Below are 19,620 nucleotides of genomic sequence, written 5' to 3' on the forward strand. Positions count from 1 at the left end.
CCTGATCCTGCCGTCCGCTTGAGTCATGATTGTGTTTCATGCAGCCTTGAATGCGTGAGGCGTTGTTCAAGCAATTATTTACTTAACAGCTTGTTATTGACACTGAGCTCTTTCCCCATTCTGCACAATTAAATGATTGAAATCTTATAGAGGCATGGCGTTGACTGCAGTAAGATTTAACTGCAGAGTCGGAGCGTAATCAGCAGATTAGTTTCAGGTCATTCAGGTGCAGCGTGCGGAGTTGTGACAGGTTTTCAGTGTGAGCCTCGGAGGCAATATAGATCCATTTGTCTTGCTTTCAGAACTGTTTATCATGCTCGGTTGAACCACTAAGCCTTGACACAAACAGTGCAGCTTGTACACGGCTGTATGTTTTCTGATGCGAGCCATGTCTGGGCTGTCTGACAGCCATACCCAGATAGGTATGAGATAACCATATTGCTCCTCTCAGAGTCAACTTATAATTTGCTCCCTGAACCAAGTGGATGGCTGCCAACTCACAATGAGTAGATATAACTCAAATCTACTTGACATACACAGACTGCAGTGCTGAAATATGAAAGTATGAAAAGATTCAAAGGCAGCGTATCATTCAAACAAACATCCTTATGTGTTAGCAGTCATTAGCCTTTTCTGTAAAGCAGGGTTTTTTTTATATATTCACCAGTCAAATGCTTGACACTTGATCTCAACCATTATTTTCTCTCCATGAGCTGCAAAAAAAAAAAAAAATGTTATGGGAAGCATATTTCTCTCATTTGCACATGACCTCACTGACTAAGCCATGCCTTGAGTTATCCAGAGGAATCTGTATTACTCAGCTCTCGGAGTCAATGTGTAAATTGCATGCTGACTGACTGGACAGATGCCAGATCCCCTCAGTAACGCAGACAGCATCTATATGCAGGACACATATTTGGAAACCAGCCTCCTCCATGGTTTAGAGAAGTGCAATTCAAGTTGTGGACAAATCCCCTTGAGTGTCAGTGTATTAAATCAAGGTCAGTAAAAGCTCATATTTCATGGAGTATTGTCCTGCATCACAAATTAGATTTTTTTTAATGGCCACCAGGAACACCCACATAAAATCCAAACGTCGTGGTATCAGTCAGTCAAACTTCACATAAACATGGTTATTAGTGTAAATGTATGGCTCGTCCATGTCTTCACTAGCATCACTGTCACTGTGAAGTTTAACCGTAACGCAGCTCCCAACTTTATTTCAATCAGTCGAACATCTAACGCAACGAAATCCCATCAGTGAGCCTGAGACACTTCAGCAGTTATATTAAATTGTATTATTGAAAGTCTTTTTCTCATTTTACACCATTGTTTTCTTCATCGGTAACTTTGTTCACAGTCAAATCAGAGGCAGTTTTCCTCTGGCTAAAAATATAAAGTGGTAATTTAATGGCGATTTAATCGAAATCACCTTGTTAGACAGAAGTATTAGTCACCTTCAAATGATTCTTAGAAACGCATTCAGATAAGAAGAGTGGTGAATAAATTTTTCTCGGCCGTATATTTCATGTAGAGTACTTCAGAGCAAAACGTATTTATAGCGTGGCCCCCAAAAGCATAATTAGTGAAGAAATACTTCAAAGAGATACAATTTAATGTATTCCGTTTAGACAAAACCAAAACCAGACGATGTATAAGATGGTGTGAATGTAGTGAACACATTCATATATGTGTGCTCTGTATTTCAGTGACGGCCGATACTTTCCTGGTGGAAGGTAACAAGCAGGAGCACCAGCTATCCAACCTGAAGCCGAGCACCAGCTACTCCGTAGCCCTCTACGCTACCAAAGGACCCCTCACCAGCGGCACTGTCATCACCAACCTCCAAACACGTAAGCGTTTATCTCATTCAGCTGGAGTCAGAACAGCCGGCGTGAACAGTGACTCAGGGACTCGCACTGTCGCCTCACAGTAGGAGAGTTTCACCCTGGGATGCTTGGTTTCATTCATACCAAAAAAATGTCCATGTTAATTATGAATTCTCCTCTCATTGTCCTTGACTAAGGGCAATAGCTCCACAACGCTTCTAAAGTAGTTAGAATGAGTGAAATGCAGCGGATGCATTTCTTCCTGAGGTTGAATAAAGTGGAGCACAAACAACAACAACTTAGTAATACAATGACTGCATCTGTACATGTGATCGGCGCGATGTATCATGCAGTTCACTGTCACAACCAACCTAGAAAAGTGACAGCTGGTTGGAGGGTTTTGTGGACACAAGCATATTTCCATCCATGCTTGTCTTTTTTATACTCATGATGTTAGTTTCAGTCAAAAAGGTGGCTCGAAAATTGGCCTGCTGCAGAACAGTACCTCCTCCGTCGAGTCCGTGGTGGACAGTGAATAATAACCTTCATACCTAAGCATTGGCCACCTCTTGAATTCATACTCCAAACAAGTAAGGACCAGCAAGCGCATCACTAGTGTAACCACTAACTGCTGTTAGCTGTAGCTCAATGAGCCATGCAGGTAGCAGTCTTACTGTATGAGGTGACTCTGCCTGGACTGGGAGCTCACTGCACCGGGGGGGAAGTGTTGGTGACACCACGAGCACAAAGGTTTTGAAGACATTGTGATTTAAAGCTAATCCAACCAGGATTTAGGTGACAGCGGAGACAAGGTGGGATCAACTGGGGTCGGGAGTGGCGGGAAGCAGGAGAGGACTGAGAGTGAGCCAGGCATCACTCAGCTTCCAACCCAGATCTGAGCTAAACTCTCGTACATAGGACTGCTAGCTGGTTAGCATGCTGTCTTCATTAGACACCCCTGCAACGCAATGCGTTCTGTCAAAAATGTTGTTTGTTTATTCACATTCTTTTGAGAATTAAAGTCCATGCAAAATATTTTAAACGGCAGTTCTGACACAGTTCACTTTTAATTGAACCGAAACAATTAGTCTTGTGTGGCTGCAACACACCAGAGGATGCCTGACTGGTAGAGCAGCTATTCTTGTTGTTAAATATTTCACCTAGATATATTAACAAAGCATTTCTCCTGTACTACATGTGGTGATTAGATTACTTCAAACTCAGATTTCCTCAGAGTGTATTCAGCGGCGTGGGGCTGTTTATCTGAGAGTATCACTGCTTGTTCCAGGAGAAGATTCCGATAGCTTTTGTTTGAGGACAGTGTATGCACTGTATGCTTTATTGATTGGCGGTGTTTCAGGTGATAAACATGTAGTTTGTGGTATTCTATGAGTAAATGTGTTCTTAATAGTATAGGTCACTTTTCAGTGCACTTTCTACAGGTGTGAGCTTTTCCCACACAGTGTGCTTTTGAAACCTTGGACCCCTGATCGCTGTGTAACACTCACTGCACAGTTAAGATGAGTCACATGGGTCAGAGTCTTGCTGGTAACTTTGACATGGTCAAAGGCACAAGCTGTCATGAGAACTGAACTTGTGAACTCTCCGTTTGCTTCATCTCCACGTGTCCCGCCGCTCTCATTATGTTCACCTTCACAGATGTGCTTCATTGAGAGGAAAGTTGGGGCTGAAGGAATTGTTCCAGTTTAGCTGAGTCGCATCTCTGTAAACTTTGTTTTCTTTTTAGAGTTCTTGCAGGGGAAAAAAAAAAAACAAAAAAACTTTTCAGTCAGCAGAGGAGTTCTTAATCCCTCGGGGAGAAGCGGAGCTAGCTGTCCTGCACTGCAGCAGAGACGAACTGCTCGGAACAGATACAAACTCTGAGCTGCAGGGACTTCAAAACATAAATGGGGCTCGGGAAAATTAGGCTTACCTGCAACCATGTCAGTGCCGTACATGTATAGTAACTCCTGCATAAACAAATGTTCCTGGCTGTTTAAGGTGTTCCTTATTTGGAAACAGATGCTCTGCCTAGTGCGTCATGTACCTCAGCTTCTTTACAGAGCAACACAAAACCGAAAAACCCTGGTTAGACTGTCATATAAAAGAAAGAATACAGGATATTGTTGCGATACAGTCACCATGGAGTGAGTGAAGGCGACAAGGATTTTGAATACCACGTCTCACTGAATCAAGCAAGCGATTAATGCTCGGCTTTGTTGCTAATAGACAAAATCTGTTCTCGCCACGGTCACATTCCTCCATTGCAGATGGAAAGGACTGATTGAAGGACGTCTGCACAATGTCTGCTTCACTCAGAATTAAAGCGACTACAGGACAAACAGGAACAAGTGCCATGCTCATAATTACTTAAAACTTTACTCTGTATTTTGGAGACATTTGGACAGTTGTATTTTATTCAAAAACTTACAACACAAGTGCCTTCCTCCCATTGAAGCGTCTGCACAGTTGTGCCCTATATGGGCCCATGTAAGTACAGCGCACAAAGAAACACACACCAATGAAATCTTCAGCCCCGCAGGACTAATGATGACATGTCAAATCAGGGGGTGTCTCAGTCACCCACAACTTCAGAGGAATCTTCCCCCTGTTGTTAATTAAACTTCCTAATTGAAATATTAAAGCCGGTTTCAGTTCACACAGCTTGCTGTCTCTGGCTGTTCCGCTCCAGTGGAAAATGTCACATTGCGAGCGGGCTGTGAGGCGGGAGGAGGCCATTGATTGGTTTGGTCAACTAGTCTGCCGGTGAGTCTTTCTCCACACGTCTGCTGCTCTGTTCCTGCCTCTGTCTCTGTCAGACTTTCACTCTTAGAGTTGCAGTTCACTTGTCTGTCTGACTGCTTAGGTGAGAGTAACTGGTTACAGATGCGTTGACACACAGTATTTATAAAGCTCTTTTCAAACAAGTGTTGACCAAAATAGCCTGCAGAGAAATTTCAAACCCTGTTATAATAAGTAACATGAACATGAAAAGGTAAATCACTCAGACTAAATGAAGTCTAAAGATGTGATTTAAAAAGTTGCCTGATTCGTCTTTCTTGAATTGAGCAGATTGATCATGCGATTCTAAGACTCCATTTACATCTTGTATTAGAAGTGATCTCTATATATATATGCACTCTGGCTCGCATCGTGTTGGGAGCTTAGGTAGCTTTAACTGCAATCTATACAATTTTTGGACACCACAGCATTGATACAGATATTTGTCTCCAGCTAACATACTGTGAAATAAAGGTTGTCGTTCAAATATAGAGAGTAAGCAAGTGAGAAGACTGTAAGAGACACACTTCGAGATACTGATTAGATGTGTATTCTGTGCCATGAACGCACCAGAAGAGTACTGGATGTTATATAACTGCAGTAAGAATGAAAGCAGCATGGTAGGGAGATGTTTGATATCCAATTAGAAACTGTGTACTCATCTGTGCAACTGATCTGCCTTTCACAAGGCTTGCAATTAATCTAGTCATGGAGTAGCCTACACTCTGTTACCTCAACAAACTGAGACAATATTTTTATAAAGAGAAAAAAATAACTTAATGAATGAACTTAATTTGGTGAATTTAAAATAGTGGACACACACTGAAGACTTTGTGGGGGGAAAAAAGTGTTTCGCAGTCTTTATAAAGTTTCCCCTCAGCTCAAAAACTAATTTATTAAAGGAGTCTGGGCCGGATTTGCTGCCACCTTAAATCACTCATTGCCAGATTTGCACTGGAGGACAGACACCTGATCTCAGTGAGGATAACGAGAGTGCACCAAAAATACCAGGTGTAAATGCAAAAGAAGAAAAAAAAAGATCAGATGATTTACTATCTGGATAACGTGCCTAGATACAGATCTTATTTTAATACCTGGTGTAAATGGGGCGTTAAGGTCGGTGGTTTGAACACAGGATCCGCCATCTGATTGAACTTTTCCATTAGATAGGTGTTGGTGAGACGTGGGGAGGTTGGAAATAACTGGCTGAAAGACACATTTTCTGTGAGTGAGTCTGAGTCAACAAAACATACTACAACCCAGCCAATCATAGAAACCCTGCTTGTCTTCAACACACAAACAGTTACTCTCTTATAGGAGTTGTTCACCAGTTTTCCTGTTCCGTGTGTTGCACATGAGGTGAAGGGTCAGTGAAAGCTCTTGCTGTCACGTTTTGACTTTTACTCCTTTTAGAGGAGGATGGTTTCTCCATATGCATGATGAACACAGCACAGAGAGAGAAGGAAGGGGAAAGGGGACCAGTCAGACTCATAAAATGTGACTAAGACTGCCTTAACCACTCAGGTTTTTTTTTTTTTTCTTTTCCTTGGCTGGGGGAGAGTTTTTTTTTTTTGTTGATTCCCAAGCCTCTTAACCACAGCTGAGGGTTGTTTTGTTGTCTGGCCTCCATGCCTCGAGAGTTCAACACAGAGTAAGACAGCTCCCCAAAGGCTGATATTTAAGCTATAGGGGTGGAAAATAAGGGATTTTGCCACGGGTGTCTCCATAAGCCTGTAGGCTGCAGCACTGGGCTTTCTCTCCCTCAGATGTGTCTGAGCCCACTTGCTGAGAGGTGCTTGGCGAGGTTTTGAAGCAGCAGAGATCCTTGCTGCGGGCAGCGTCACTGGGCTCCGGCTGGTAGTTGTTCAGCAAGTGCTGAGGGTGCTGCTATTACAGAGAGATAATCTCCATTCTTCAGGCGGCTGAAGCATCTTTGACACTTTAATGTACTTTTAAGATCGTGCATCCCCATAAAGTCTGTGCTGTTAATTGTTTTCCTGTACACTGTGTGGAACTCTGCAACATCATTAAAAATATCCATTCTAGGATATTGAATATACACTTTATATAATGGCTTTAGTTTTAAGCTCATGGCTAGTTTTCAGATGATGTTGAGTCAATGTGTATTAATTAAAATAACTCGATGTTTGATTTATTACTGGAGCCTGAAGAACACATTGAAACGCAGCTACTTTTATGAATGATAAATACCTAATGACTCTGTTTATGCAGACGTTCCCCTTAACTTGATGCACAATAATTCACTTAAAACGGAAGGTTTATGCCGTAATTTAATTTATCAAGTAGTAGCTTCATTGTGGTTCCTGCAATAAGTACCAGGGCGGAGAAAAAGCAGAAAGAAGTTTTTTTTTAAATAAAGTCAGGTGAGGAAGGGGTTAAACACACCTCTATCGATAGGGACAGGAAATTGCATGGCAGAGAGGCCTGGCCTCTGTTCCTAAACCTAACTTTGGTGTAATAACTTTGTTGACCACAACCGAGAACGGTTGGCGAGGTCTAGTGATCCGAGGCTCCCTGGACAGAAGTCAAGCCTACGCTCTGTAGGAGGTGCTGTGTGAAGCAGAGCCATGATGGGGGTGGAATGGCCTCAAGTACAAAATGTTAGGAAGAACTTTGAATCACTGCAGCAAATCTTAATTACGGTTTGTCTGACCCGTTTCAGTTCTAATGATATTATCCACTGTGCCACTGTAACTAAAGGCTCTTGTGTATTCTTGAGGTCCAGCTGAGATAACATTTAGTCGTCCCTCTGTGCAGTCAGGAACACGGTCAAGGCAATAAAAGGTCCGTGGGGAAATATCAGAAATATTCTTTTTATCTCACCCAGCTGGAGGGGCTTGATTGACAGCATCCGGCAGGTTGACGGAGTGCCGATGTTGCACTGTAGGGAATGAGAGGCAATGTAAAGACAAAGCCTCGCCAGCGTGTTGTTAGTGGTATCAAAGAGAAAGGACCACACCAGCGTCCAATCCAACCGAGGTGACATCTGCAGGTTGCAGTTTTCATACTGTCTAATGTGCTGCAGCTGAGCAGATAATTAGGTATCTAGCTGGTAGACTGACATTAACAGGGCAGTTTTCCCCGGTGAACGTTGGAGGACAAGATGCGTGTTCATGTTTGCGGGGTTGATGAAAAGGAGGCTCAGGTAGGAAAGGTAATTTAAAGGTACATTTTTCAAAAAAGGGTTGTTGTATCCCATTGAACTGATGTAAGACTAGGAGACGCCATCATATGAAACCGAAATAAAGTTTGTCATGTTTTGCTTTAATTTCCACTGGCCTTAAAATACCGTTAAAAAAGGTGCTCAATTCCACGATTCCACCTGTGAGGTCCATCCTGGTAGCAGTTGCTGAATTGGATTAGATTCCCCAAAAAACAAACAAATTACCTAAACCTCCTCCAGAAGGAATCATTCACTTGCAAATCGGAATAGAGATGTGATATCCACTCTAATAACTTCCTCCCTCTTGTCTCCCTACGACAAATTGCCGCTGCCCATGCTGCCCTTCCCATCTGCTTCTCTGTGTGTGTGTTTCCTTCTTCCCTCTCGCATTGTTTACACGGTGTGTTAATGAGACATTAGATGTAGCCAAACCTATTCATCTCAATCCCATTGTTCAAACCTCCGCCTCTGAAGATGGAGCGTCAGGGCTGCCAGGAAACTCCGGCGGCACCTGCTCACCTGTGTGGACACGCTCAATGCGATGGTTTAATTGGGAGGGAGGGAGGGATGGAGAGGGAGAGAAGGATGAGGAGATGGATTTAATTGGGCAAAATGAGGGAATAGATGGGCAGAATGAGGGTGGATGCTCCAACTTTATGAATTAAAATCCCCCCCCCCCCCCCCACGCGCCCATGATGCAGCAGCAGAGTTCATCAAGTGGAGGGGAGGACAAGAACAAAAAGATAAACTCCGTTCACTCTCCGGCGCGTTGAGTCGGAATGGCAGCCTGTCTGATAAGGGGAAAAAGGAGGGGGTGGACAAAGGATGGAGAGCAGGAGAGAGGAACAGAGGCACGAACGGAGATAAGAGGGAGGAGAGCGGAGGAGAGGAGGACCCCAGGTTGAGGTGGGAATAGGAATGAAACAGACAAAAGGAGGGGGGAAAAAAAGCAGGAATGAGATGCAGAATGTGCCGTGTTTATCTCAAACCGCACTCGCTCTTAAACGCTCTTTGTTCCCTCCTCTGCCCATCTCCTCTCAATCCCCGTGTCGCACCATGTGAATCTGCCTATCACTGTCTCCCACTGAAGGCTCCCCACATCTTTCAGGAGGTTATCAAGACGGGTACACGCTGTTAATTACCGAGCTGTCATATGCGCGCACATGCCAGGATTTAAAAGAACGGGGAGTGGAGTGTGGAGTTGTTGATTTCCTTTATGCGTGCAGGGACGTGCGAAGTTATGGGTTCAGTCGAGGGTTGGATGTTCAGCGAACAGTTAAGCCCCCTCGGCCCCCTCGAGCCCTCAGGAGAAGTTAAAAGTTCAGGCTTGTTTATAGAAGCCTGTGTTTGTTTCGCTGTGGAGGAAAGAACAGAGGAGTGAAACAAAGGGAATCACAGAAAGAGACTGTCATGTAACGGATATCTTTATCTCAGATTCACAGCGCTGATGTCGGACTGCGCGGCACACTCGGCGCCGCCTCGCCCCTGCCTCTCCTAGCACAGAGCGCTGCCGGGTGCGACCGGCTGACGATGTGCCCCAGAGTCATGATGTAACTACAGGAAACAGATCTTTGTCCAAACAGAAGGTCATCTATTTTCTATCAGGCAGTAAAATGGGGTTAGACTGTGTCGGTGCCTCCGCTGCCATGTCGGTAGATCACATATTGACTGAAAAAAGAGGTGATGTAAGGTGGGGAAATTGAGGTGAATCTCCTTGTGATGTGGTTAAAGTATCAACAAAGGCACTATAATCTGGCCTTGTTGAAAGCTGCACAGGGACCATGAATATACTCGGCTGGTGTGATGTAACGTGCAGTAAAACTTGGGTGGGCTCGCTGATCAAGGGCCTGAATGCATTTGAGGCTGTGATATACCGTGACTAAACAGAAAAAGAGTCTTCAGCGCTCGTCTCACTCAGTCCTGTGGGGATTTAGTGTTTACTGACGTAGAGATTTCAACCACATCAGGGAATACGGTTATAGTGCACTGTGCAGGCAACTGTGTCCCGTTATTAATCTCTACTTCATCTACAAAATATACAGTTTACAGCCGTCATCCCTTATCGAGGACCAACTTATCGACCGCATCGTTAGTTTTCATGCATTAAAGGATAAGTCTGCCAATATTGTTCTCATTATCAGCAAAACCAATTAAAAAAAGTACTGCGCGTGTGGCTAAAGCCTAAAATAGCTCATTCCTCTGTGTCATAGGCCAGCATTGTTCTCCAAAAACTATTAGTGCCTCTGTGAGCCTCAACATTGCACTGGATGACGCGTTCTTTCTTTGCAATCACTGTGGCCACTGTAGTTTATATCGAGTCAAATCCTCTGTACACCGTCCTGCTGCTATAAGAACTCACTGTTGCGTAAAATGTGTAAAATAAACCCTCAAATCTGCACCATTTACTTCAGTAACAGATCTACGACTACAAACTATAACGGCAGGGAAGTCAAAATGAATGTCCTGGTGGTTAAGTGGGTTAAGACTGGATGGACTTAACGTTATCACAACACCACATGTCACTTCATATTTCCTGTCCATCTGCACACTGCAACATTATCCGATAAAGTGGGGAAAAAAAAGAAAAAATGTTGATACACAGGGTGGCATTTCATCATGTCCTTGGTCTCTGTTTGAATTGTTAACAGTGAGAGAAATCTGTATTAACGTCAGCTTTATCCTCAGACTCTTGATTCGGAGTGGCGGCATAATGTAACACTTGTGGTTCAAGTGGCAGAAGAATTGAAAAAGAAAAGAAAAATAGTTTCAAAGATGACCTTCAACACGGCTGGCATGCCAGATTACATAAACTAGACACGTTTATTTAAATGTACTCCAGGGAACCTTTAACTTTATAGGAATGAGACCATCAGCAAGAAGATTGGCTGTTTTCATTATATTTTAGCTATTCTTAATGCCTGACACCAGGTTGGATAAGTCATACAATAAAACAGTTTTATGGCTGGAGATGAAGGAGTCTCGACCTGAGAAGAGAAGCTGCTCTGTAGTCTGTTGGCACGGAACTAAAGCAAACTTTCCTTTACAGTTATTAATCTTACAGAGCCACAAATAGATAATTGTTTAATTACTACGCATCCTACAAACAGCTGTGTTTAAAGAAAGAAAATGATGTTGAAAAATGAGTTGCATCTTTCTTCTCTCGCTTCCAAAACAAACATAGGCACCAGCCAAATCAGGACCTGGAAAAAGGAGCTCTTTTGTCCACAAGAGCTGCCAGAATCGACAAAAAAATGAAAGTTCCCTGTAGCCACTTTATTCTCAGCATCTGAGGTTTTATCCAAAAATATTGGGTCATTGTCACCCAGTGCTGTTCTGGCCAGTCGGCTCCATACTGGTGTGTGTGTGTGTGTGTGTGTGTGTGGGGTGGGGTGGGGGTGGTAGTGTGAATTTGCAAGGACAGCCTGATAATTTCGCCTCCCTGCAGATTTTCTGTGGGTCAATTTTAGGTTTAATTTCCAGCTTGTTGATTTATGTCTACAGGACCTAGATTTTGGTCCCTGTACACGGTGGCTGTGATTATTTTGCGGCTGCTGATGTTATTGCGTGGTACATCTCTCTCGACGGTGAGTCAGCCACAGCTTGTGTTCATTAACTAGTCGATGATCAAGAGCCTGCAGGATGCCTACAGTTTGTTTTATTGCCATGTGTGAAAACCCTCTACATCATTTCTATAATAAGATACTTGGATTTAGTTTTTAACTTTGCAGTTAACAAATAATACAGTTAAACATGTCAAAGATTAACAATATCAAATAGAATGACTTAAATACATTATTTCTAATTGTGCTCCGCATGATTCGTCCGAACTGAAGTTTCATGATTGTTGAGTGGTGAGAACGAGAATAATGTGAGCTTTTGTCATCAGTGATATTTGAAGCTTTCTCTCAAAAAGCTTTCTCTCAAACACATTTTGTGAAGCGTTGGTGGGTTGTTGTTGTTTTGTTTTTTTTCCACCGTGACATGCTGTGGCTACTCTCAGCAGAGCGGCACAGAGTGCACTTGGCTTGTTTCCATTGTTCGTAGCAACGGAGCCGCGAGTTCAACGCCGCGGCTTCAGCTGATTTGATCTCTTGTGAGGAATGTTAAAACCGAAATTACTCAGTTGACCCCTTTCTGATGTTGCCCTTTTACATTTTCTGCAAAACACAGCCACAGTATCAGCTGCGAATTCAACCTTTCAATAACTTCTGCATACGCTGAATAATTCAATCAAATGAACAGAGCTGTTTCTGCCTAAATGCCTCGACAGTATCTTAACGCTCGACTTAAAAAGTGCTTTGCGACGAAGAATGTGTGTTATTTTGTATTCAAGGCGATTCCATCCACACAAATCCTAAGCACCTAACACAGAAATGTACTTTCTTCACCAAATATATATTCACATGTACAGTAACAGCAATTTCCTTACTTCTTACATCAGGTATTCACTCACTCCGACTATGAGAAGCTGAAACATGATGAGTTTACATGATAAGTAACCATGTTTTGTAAAAGCAGGCAAACAAATCAAGACCTCGGTCACTATTAGAGACTTGAACTATGCTGTCGGTGTAAAAAAAAAAAACTATGAAAGCATTTCTTTTTTTACACTGAATTGATTGTAAACATTGAGGTTTCTCTCTCTCTCTCTCTTTCTCTCTCGGCAGCCATGGACACGCCCCTGAACCTGACAGCCAGCGAGGTGAATCACCGCAGCGCTCTCATCTCCTGGCAACCGCCAATAGCAGAAATTGACAACTACATGCTCACCTACAAGTCAACTGACGGCAGCCGAAAGGTTTGTTACACGCACACATCTGAACTCCGGCGCCTCAACTCTGCCACACACATACTGTATTTCCCCTTGATGTTAACATTTTATCTGCAGCCAAAATGTGTTTCCATATCTAGCAGTTCTGGAAATCCTGTCGAGTGGAGTTGCAAATGTGTCAGGGAGATAAACTACTTTTTATTTATTTATTTATTTTTTTAATCCACATACCTGAAAATAGAAACTGCAGATATTGTAGAACATATTAAAACCCCCCCTTCGGATTTAGAACGCAGAGAATGTTCCCAGTTAAATCAACTCATTAAACACCGGGATGAACAATGTTCAGAAAGAGGAAATTAATTTGGAGTCACAACTTTTTTCGAGCACTTGAAAATTCATCTTTTATCTTTCAATCATCTAATCCCTTGATGTTGGAGCTTGCGAGCATTTGGGGACACACACACTCGCCGATAGAAGTGCACACGGGGGGGTATGCAGCGAAATTGCCTGTCTAATAGAGATATTACTATAATGTGTCTCAGAAGAGACATTGTTTATTTTGATTAAACTTTTTGACATGGCCGAGTAATGACAATAAACCACGTTAGCAGGAACTGTGTGGAACGGCTGTTAACGAATTGAGTCGAACAATTTCCCAAGATGCACTGCAAAATACTCCCTTTATTAGCAATTAGGTGTCTTACAAACAAACAGGCCCTCCAGATGGGCATGGAGCTTATAAACAGTCAGAACACACACACACACACACACACACACACACACACACACACACATGCACATGCATGCGCGCACACACTCACACACACACACACAAACACAGACGCACATCCATACTGATGAAATGATGATTCATCTCAAGCCTCTTTCTCACACAAACACACACACACACACACACACTGACCTTGAATGTGTGTATTGCTGTGTGGTTGACCATCGGGTGTCACTCACACACAAAGAAAGCAACACTAAGAAGTCAGATTACCCCATTTCTTTCAGAACAGACTTCTATTCACGTTGCTCTTTTTAGTTACTCGTCTTTTCATCCTCACTCCAAAACAACAGTTTGTTCCTTAAGAAACAGCTATGGCATTTACATACAAGCAATATTAAATCAACATTTTGTACACCATCTCCGAGACTCTGCATAAATTTGCATGTTAAGTCAAACTGAAATTAAAGCTTTTTCTCGTACCCTCTATATCTGCCTAATACATAAACATACAGAATACAAATCAGCACCCAAAAGGGAGAAAGTCATATTTAATGCTGTTCGGTTTCATTATGGCATCACATATTTTAGCACTATTGACAAAGAACTTGCTCTCATAGACGCAAATAAATTTGTTGTACCATCCATCATACAGTAGATGATCGTACTGACGAGACAGCAGTCTGCTTAAGTCTCCGTCATATCTAACTTCTAGATAAACCTTGCTCTCTAAATTACAAACAAACATCAGCTTGTTAAATATTTAGCTACACTGCTGAATCTCATTAAACAGCTTGAGTAGTTGGATACACATGTGATGGCAGTCTGTTCTGATGTTTGTGTCATGTTTACCACTGCAAACACTTTTGGTCCATTGTCGTTTGCTACAGTTTCCAGCCTTAGTTTGTTTTCTCAACACCAGTGCGCTCCTCGAGTGGCAGAGAGGAACATTTTGACATATCAAAATGGATACATATGTGTGTAAAAAGTTTCAATATACAATTTACTTATTCAAGTTTTTTTTTAGAAAAAAAAGTTGTTCTGTACATTTTTTTCTAATTATTTCATCAGTGCAGCTATTTTTCACATTAAGGTGTGTGTGTAGGTCTATGGGAGTATTACTACATATGTGAAAAGAACTTTGTTCTTTTTTCTTTTTTTCACATATGTAGTAATACTCCCTAAGACCTGCAAAAACACTGTTATGCGTACAATTGGAGGTGTTAGCCTTTAATAATAATAACAGCCTCTGATATCCCAATTAAACCCATTCAGAGAACAGATATGGATAATGATGTACTTGCTCATCTCTAATTATTAACATTATTTAGACTGTAATTTCAGTCCACCGCCTACATGTTGGTTGTTGGTAATCACAAGCAGTAATTTAAATTAAATTGGCAAGTGAAATACTAATTCTCTTTGAAGAAATGAATAAAAGTTCGGCAGGTCTCGCAAACCCACTTGGAAGATTTGGAAATCGGTTCCATGTCTTATTCTTCTCTCCACTTATGGTCATATTCCTCAAGGTTTTATTCAAATCCTCTTTCCCCGCGGTGAGCTGCCTCAACAAGTGTCACATTTTGAATTCATATATTTCAGCAACAAATGAGTCATGCCACTCATGCTCGGAGCAAAATAAAAAAACAGCGATCACTGCAGACGGAGACTGAAATGGTCGTTGTGAGAATTTTCCTCGGGTTGTCTCCACTCGAGGTCGGTCTTGGCTGTAAACAATCATACACATATCGGCGAGACTTACAGCTGTTCAGCCAGCCTCCCGTCTTACAGAGAAAACTGATGTTTTATAATTCACACAAAGTAGCTGTAAGTATCACGGCTGGTTATGTTCATGCCTGGAGTGATAAAGATCTCCCCGCTGACAGGCACACACAAGGGTAAATACACATGAAGCACTTTCGACCACTGAGCCATGCAACAATTAGGGAGTGTATGATGGTGTATATTATCCTTGATAAGATGGGGCGCAATAAAAATCTTTTCTTGACCCTGAAAACCTGGTGGGAAAATGTCAGATCCTCGGAGACGGAGACACTATTTACCAGCTGCTTCCCCTGCATAATTCACATGGACACATTGCCTGGAAATGTGTGATTTTTTTTTTCTCCTCCAAACTGGCTGAATATTTTATTTTTTACTTGTTCATATTTAATGTGTATCCAGGGCAAACTGTAACACACATGCACACACACACAAATTCGTGCAGAGACAAGTTCTCATTTCTGTTTCAACTGGATTAATTTCCTCTCTCTACGAAAGTGATGTCAGGGAAAATTCTCTCTCAAAGGCGGTCAAACATCTTGGCTTCCTTAAGACTGGTTCAATGAGAGATGATTCGTACAAAAAACCAAAGGGAAGTAACTGTACTGTACCCTTGTGACTTCTTCGCCAAAAATAGAAATGTTTGTTTCCTGACTGCTTCGCGGCTTCTCGGCTTGGCTGTCCGATAAGGGTCTTTTATCTCATTCTTTCCGTCTAGTTGCCACCCTAGTCTCTTATTTATTTATTTATTTATTTTCTTTTTCCTTCTCAGCTCCTCTTTTTCTATTTCCAATGTCCCTTCTCACATGTGAAGACACAGGCAGCCACACTAGCAGTCAGTGGAATAGCAACTTTTACTGCTAATTATTTCCCTTTTATTTTCTGCATCATGACAAAGACACCACCACACAATGACATCAGTTCTTATCTTTTTTCTAATGCTTAAAAACAACAGGTTTATGTGGTAAAAATGAAATAAAATAAACCACACCTATTTCTTCTAACAGGCTGTGAACGTTGTGCTACTGGAGCACGAAGTGTACTGTCATGTGTTTCCTGAACAGAAATAGCTTGAAGGTTTTCTTTGTTGCCATACTAAAAATCTTTGTAAAACTCACATGTTCAAGTCAATGTTTTATCAGCGACTTACAGGAATTCTAATATAATTGATTTTTACCCCGAGGTTTAAACTGAGTAAATATTAAATTATTACTCTTTCAGAAAATGATTTTTTTTTAATTTTTTTTATCCAACTTCCCATAAATTGTGTATGAATGAAATTTGTCCTGTGTGTGTGTGTGTGTGTGTGTGTGTGTGTGTGTGTGTGTGTGTGTGTGTGTGTGTGTGTGTGTGTGTGTGTGTGTGTGCTTGTGCATGTATTCTAGGAGCTGATCTTGGATTCCGAGGACACGTGGATTCGACTGGAGGGACTGGCTGAGACCACAGAGTACACCGTCAAGCTCCAGGCTGCAAGAGGACTCGACACCAGCGCTGTAGTCTCCACTACCTTCACTACAGGTATATTACACATACACACACACACACACACACATTCAATGTATCTGTTCTCTCTGATTCAAGCTCAGAATGAGATTCTAACAGGGTGAGTTCTCTTGGCCCCACATATGTTGTTTTTTTTTTTTCCTCCTCGCACTGCATTTCACATTACTGTCACCATAACTGAAGGTGCAAAATAATGGGTCCCCAGATTCAGGCCCAATTTCCATGTCCCCTCCCTGTAGAAGCATCTTGAGGGAGACTTCCTGTTAAGACTGCACCTGCAGGGTGGCTGTCTGCAACACTACAGCTGAACTGTGTGCTCAGTGTGTAAGTGAGTGCAGAATGTGTCAGTCAGTTAAGGGTCAGAGAGCATCATGAAGTTGTTTACCTCCTTAGATTTATGTGATCAAGCCCAAAGTACATATCGGTATCCAGGCTGTGTAATGAAAGCTTTGCAGGATTACAGTTTTACTTTCATTCAAAGTACATTTTGGCCACTGTGGAGCAGCAGAACAAGCCGTAACCATATTATTAGAATAGTCTCGCCTTATGAAGTTGATATAACAAACCTCTTAGCTGCTTCTAAACACATCCAGCAGATATGGAGCAACATTAGCATTCATTTGGTGTCGTGTTTCTGGCCGCCCGATGAATTTTCACTCTACTTTCAGCTCTTTCAGGGTGAGATGCTCCACTGTGTTCACCAGCTATTTGTGTCTGTATGCTGTCTGGTGCCGCGCAGGTAGTGTGCAGTTCAGATTCAATACAGCTGCCTGCTGTGAACGAACTGGTAAGAGCAGGGAAAAATTTGGACCTAAAAAAGCAGAACAATGAGCTGACAAGACGCTTGAACTCTCCGAAGAGCTGATGGAAACTCTCCATGGGTTTGTCCCTACAAGCAGCTTATTACGCAAAAGGCATACATCCATTGTTGATGTAAAAGTATCAATTAATGCAGCTTCTTAAACAATACTGTATGTTGTCAAATGCCATAAAATCTGAGTCAAAAGACAGACAAAAATAGGCACATCATAACTCGTCCCTGTTTCTCTCCAGGGAGTCGTCTATTTGCAACACCTCAGAATTGCGCCCAACACCTGCTGAACGGAGAGACGCTGAGCGGCGTCTACACCATTTACATCAACAGAGACCCCAGCCAGGGTGTGCAGGTGTACTGTGACATGACCACGGATGAAGGAGGCTGGATTGTAAGTCACTGTGGAGATAATACCCTTTTAATAGCACATGTGCCACGTGCAAATGTAAGAAACTGTGTCAGGCCGAGGAAGGAAAAAAAAAATGGATTTTGTCGGATGGAATAAAACACACAATGTCGGTTTGATCACATCACTGAGTCGTCTGTGCTATTTTAGTTTGATAAAACCGAGTGATCTGATCTTGTTACATCGTCTCGTTTTGGTGTTCAGGTGTTCCAGCGCCGTCAGAACGGCCTGACAGACTTTTCAAGGAAGTGGAGTGATTATCGGGTCGGCTTTGGAAACCTGGAGGATGAATTCTGGCTCGGTAAGATTCTTGCGCTGAGATACTTCATCTTGAGAAAAAAAATGTGGAGAGTAAAGGTTCTTTTGTAGCTTTTATAGCTGAAAGATACGGGATGAAATAAAAAATCTCCCTCACCACTCTCCTGAAAAAAACTATTGTAATAGTCCTGACATGAATGTAAACAGCCCCAAAAGCTAAGTGTTGTTTCTTTACTTTGTTTTTTTATAAGTAGTTATTAGTTTAAAGTATTTGCATTCAAACTGCACTGAACTGAGTAACTGAGTACATTTATGAACTGTAAACTTGTTGTGTTGTCGCATTACACTGCTGTTCAGTATTAAAAACCCTTCAGCTCCCTCTGGACATAAACTCTCAGTGCAGCTCTGCTAGCTGTTAGCTCTGTTGGCTCTGTTAGCTGTTAGCTCTGCTAGCTCTTAGCTCTGTTGGCTCTGTTAGCTGTTAGCTCTGCTAGCTCTTAGCTCTGTTGGCTCTGTTAGCTGTTAGCTCTGTTAGCTCTGGTAGCTGTGTTGGCTCTGTTAGCTGTTAGCCTCCCTTACACAAACACACGACAGGCTTCTGCTGCCCATCGGCTGCTAACAGCTAGCAGCTAACTAGCCCTCCTCCTCAGTCGGTCATTAAACTATTTTCATAATTTATGTATTGGTTTAAGTAAATTCTCATAATTCTTTGTATCCAGCTTCTTAAATGTAAATATGTTCTGGTTTCTTTGCTCTGCTAGGACAGTATACTGAATATATTCTTGGACTAAACAAGGCATTTGAGGACGTCATCTCGGGCTTCAGTAAAGCACACGAGGACTCGCTCTGTGGAAGTCAGAGCTTGATTCAGTTTGTCACTTGCTAACATCTCTGGGAGGATCTGTGTTCCTCCCAAACACTTTTTCTATCGTCCCCTGGGATGATGGGGCGCCGCAGATGAAAGTGATGCTGACTGACTAGTAGCTGTATTAGCAAGTCAATTCACAGGTTGGGTTCACTTTACAATATCCCAGCTTTCTGTCACCCTTTCTGTTTCAGCTGCATTTTAAGAGCAGCATGCTGATGTTAACCACATCTGGCCTCAAATTTTGTTCAATCTGAACACTCTTTATCAACACATCTTCTCCATGAGTGAAGTGGATTAAATAGCCACAATCAATAGATAGTTATAGCTTTCACTTGGCTTCAGTTGATTCATCTATTTGATGAAGAGGAGAGACGTTTCTAATATCTTCAATATCCTGCCTTCCTTTGTGAGGTTTTTCACTCTGTGTGAAGATTTTTTTTTGTTCCTGCTCGTCTCATCTTTCAGGACTTGACTTCACAAAGTCTATCCAATTCATTACTGGATTCGCTGAAAGATCATCTCTCCCTGAAATGACTCAGTAATTGTTTTTAGCGTCGCCTCTGATTCGGAGACAAAAACAGCAGAACATCCTCACTGTTGTGATGGACTGCTGAGTGTTTCTTCTCCCCCCCACCCTACCCTCCTCAAAAATCTCATTACAGAACAATAATTATATTCATTAGAAAATGTG

General features: G+C 42.2%; 1 protein-coding gene across 1 annotated transcript in view; it reads left to right on the forward strand.

Moving 5' to 3' along the window:
- Positions 1-19,620, forward strand: part of tnr (tenascin R (restrictin, janusin)) — a 200,012-nt gene that overhangs the window by 170,056 nt on the left and 10,336 nt on the right. Inside the window, exons 30-34 of the mRNA XM_037084415.1 lie at positions 1,710-1,853; positions 12,462-12,592; positions 16,466-16,598; positions 17,637-17,788; positions 18,008-18,104. Of these exons, the coding sequence (XP_036940310.1) occupies positions 1,710-1,853; positions 12,462-12,592; positions 16,466-16,598; positions 17,637-17,788; positions 18,008-18,104 (657 nt within the window). The remainder of the gene's footprint in view (positions 1-1,709; positions 1,854-12,461; positions 12,593-16,465; positions 16,599-17,636; positions 17,789-18,007; positions 18,105-19,620) is intronic.

This window comes from Acanthopagrus latus, chromosome 21, assembly GCF_904848185.1.
Source record: "Acanthopagrus latus isolate v.2019 chromosome 21, fAcaLat1.1, whole genome shotgun sequence".
Lineage (NCBI taxonomy): Eukaryota > Metazoa > Chordata > Actinopteri > Spariformes > Sparidae > Acanthopagrus > Acanthopagrus latus.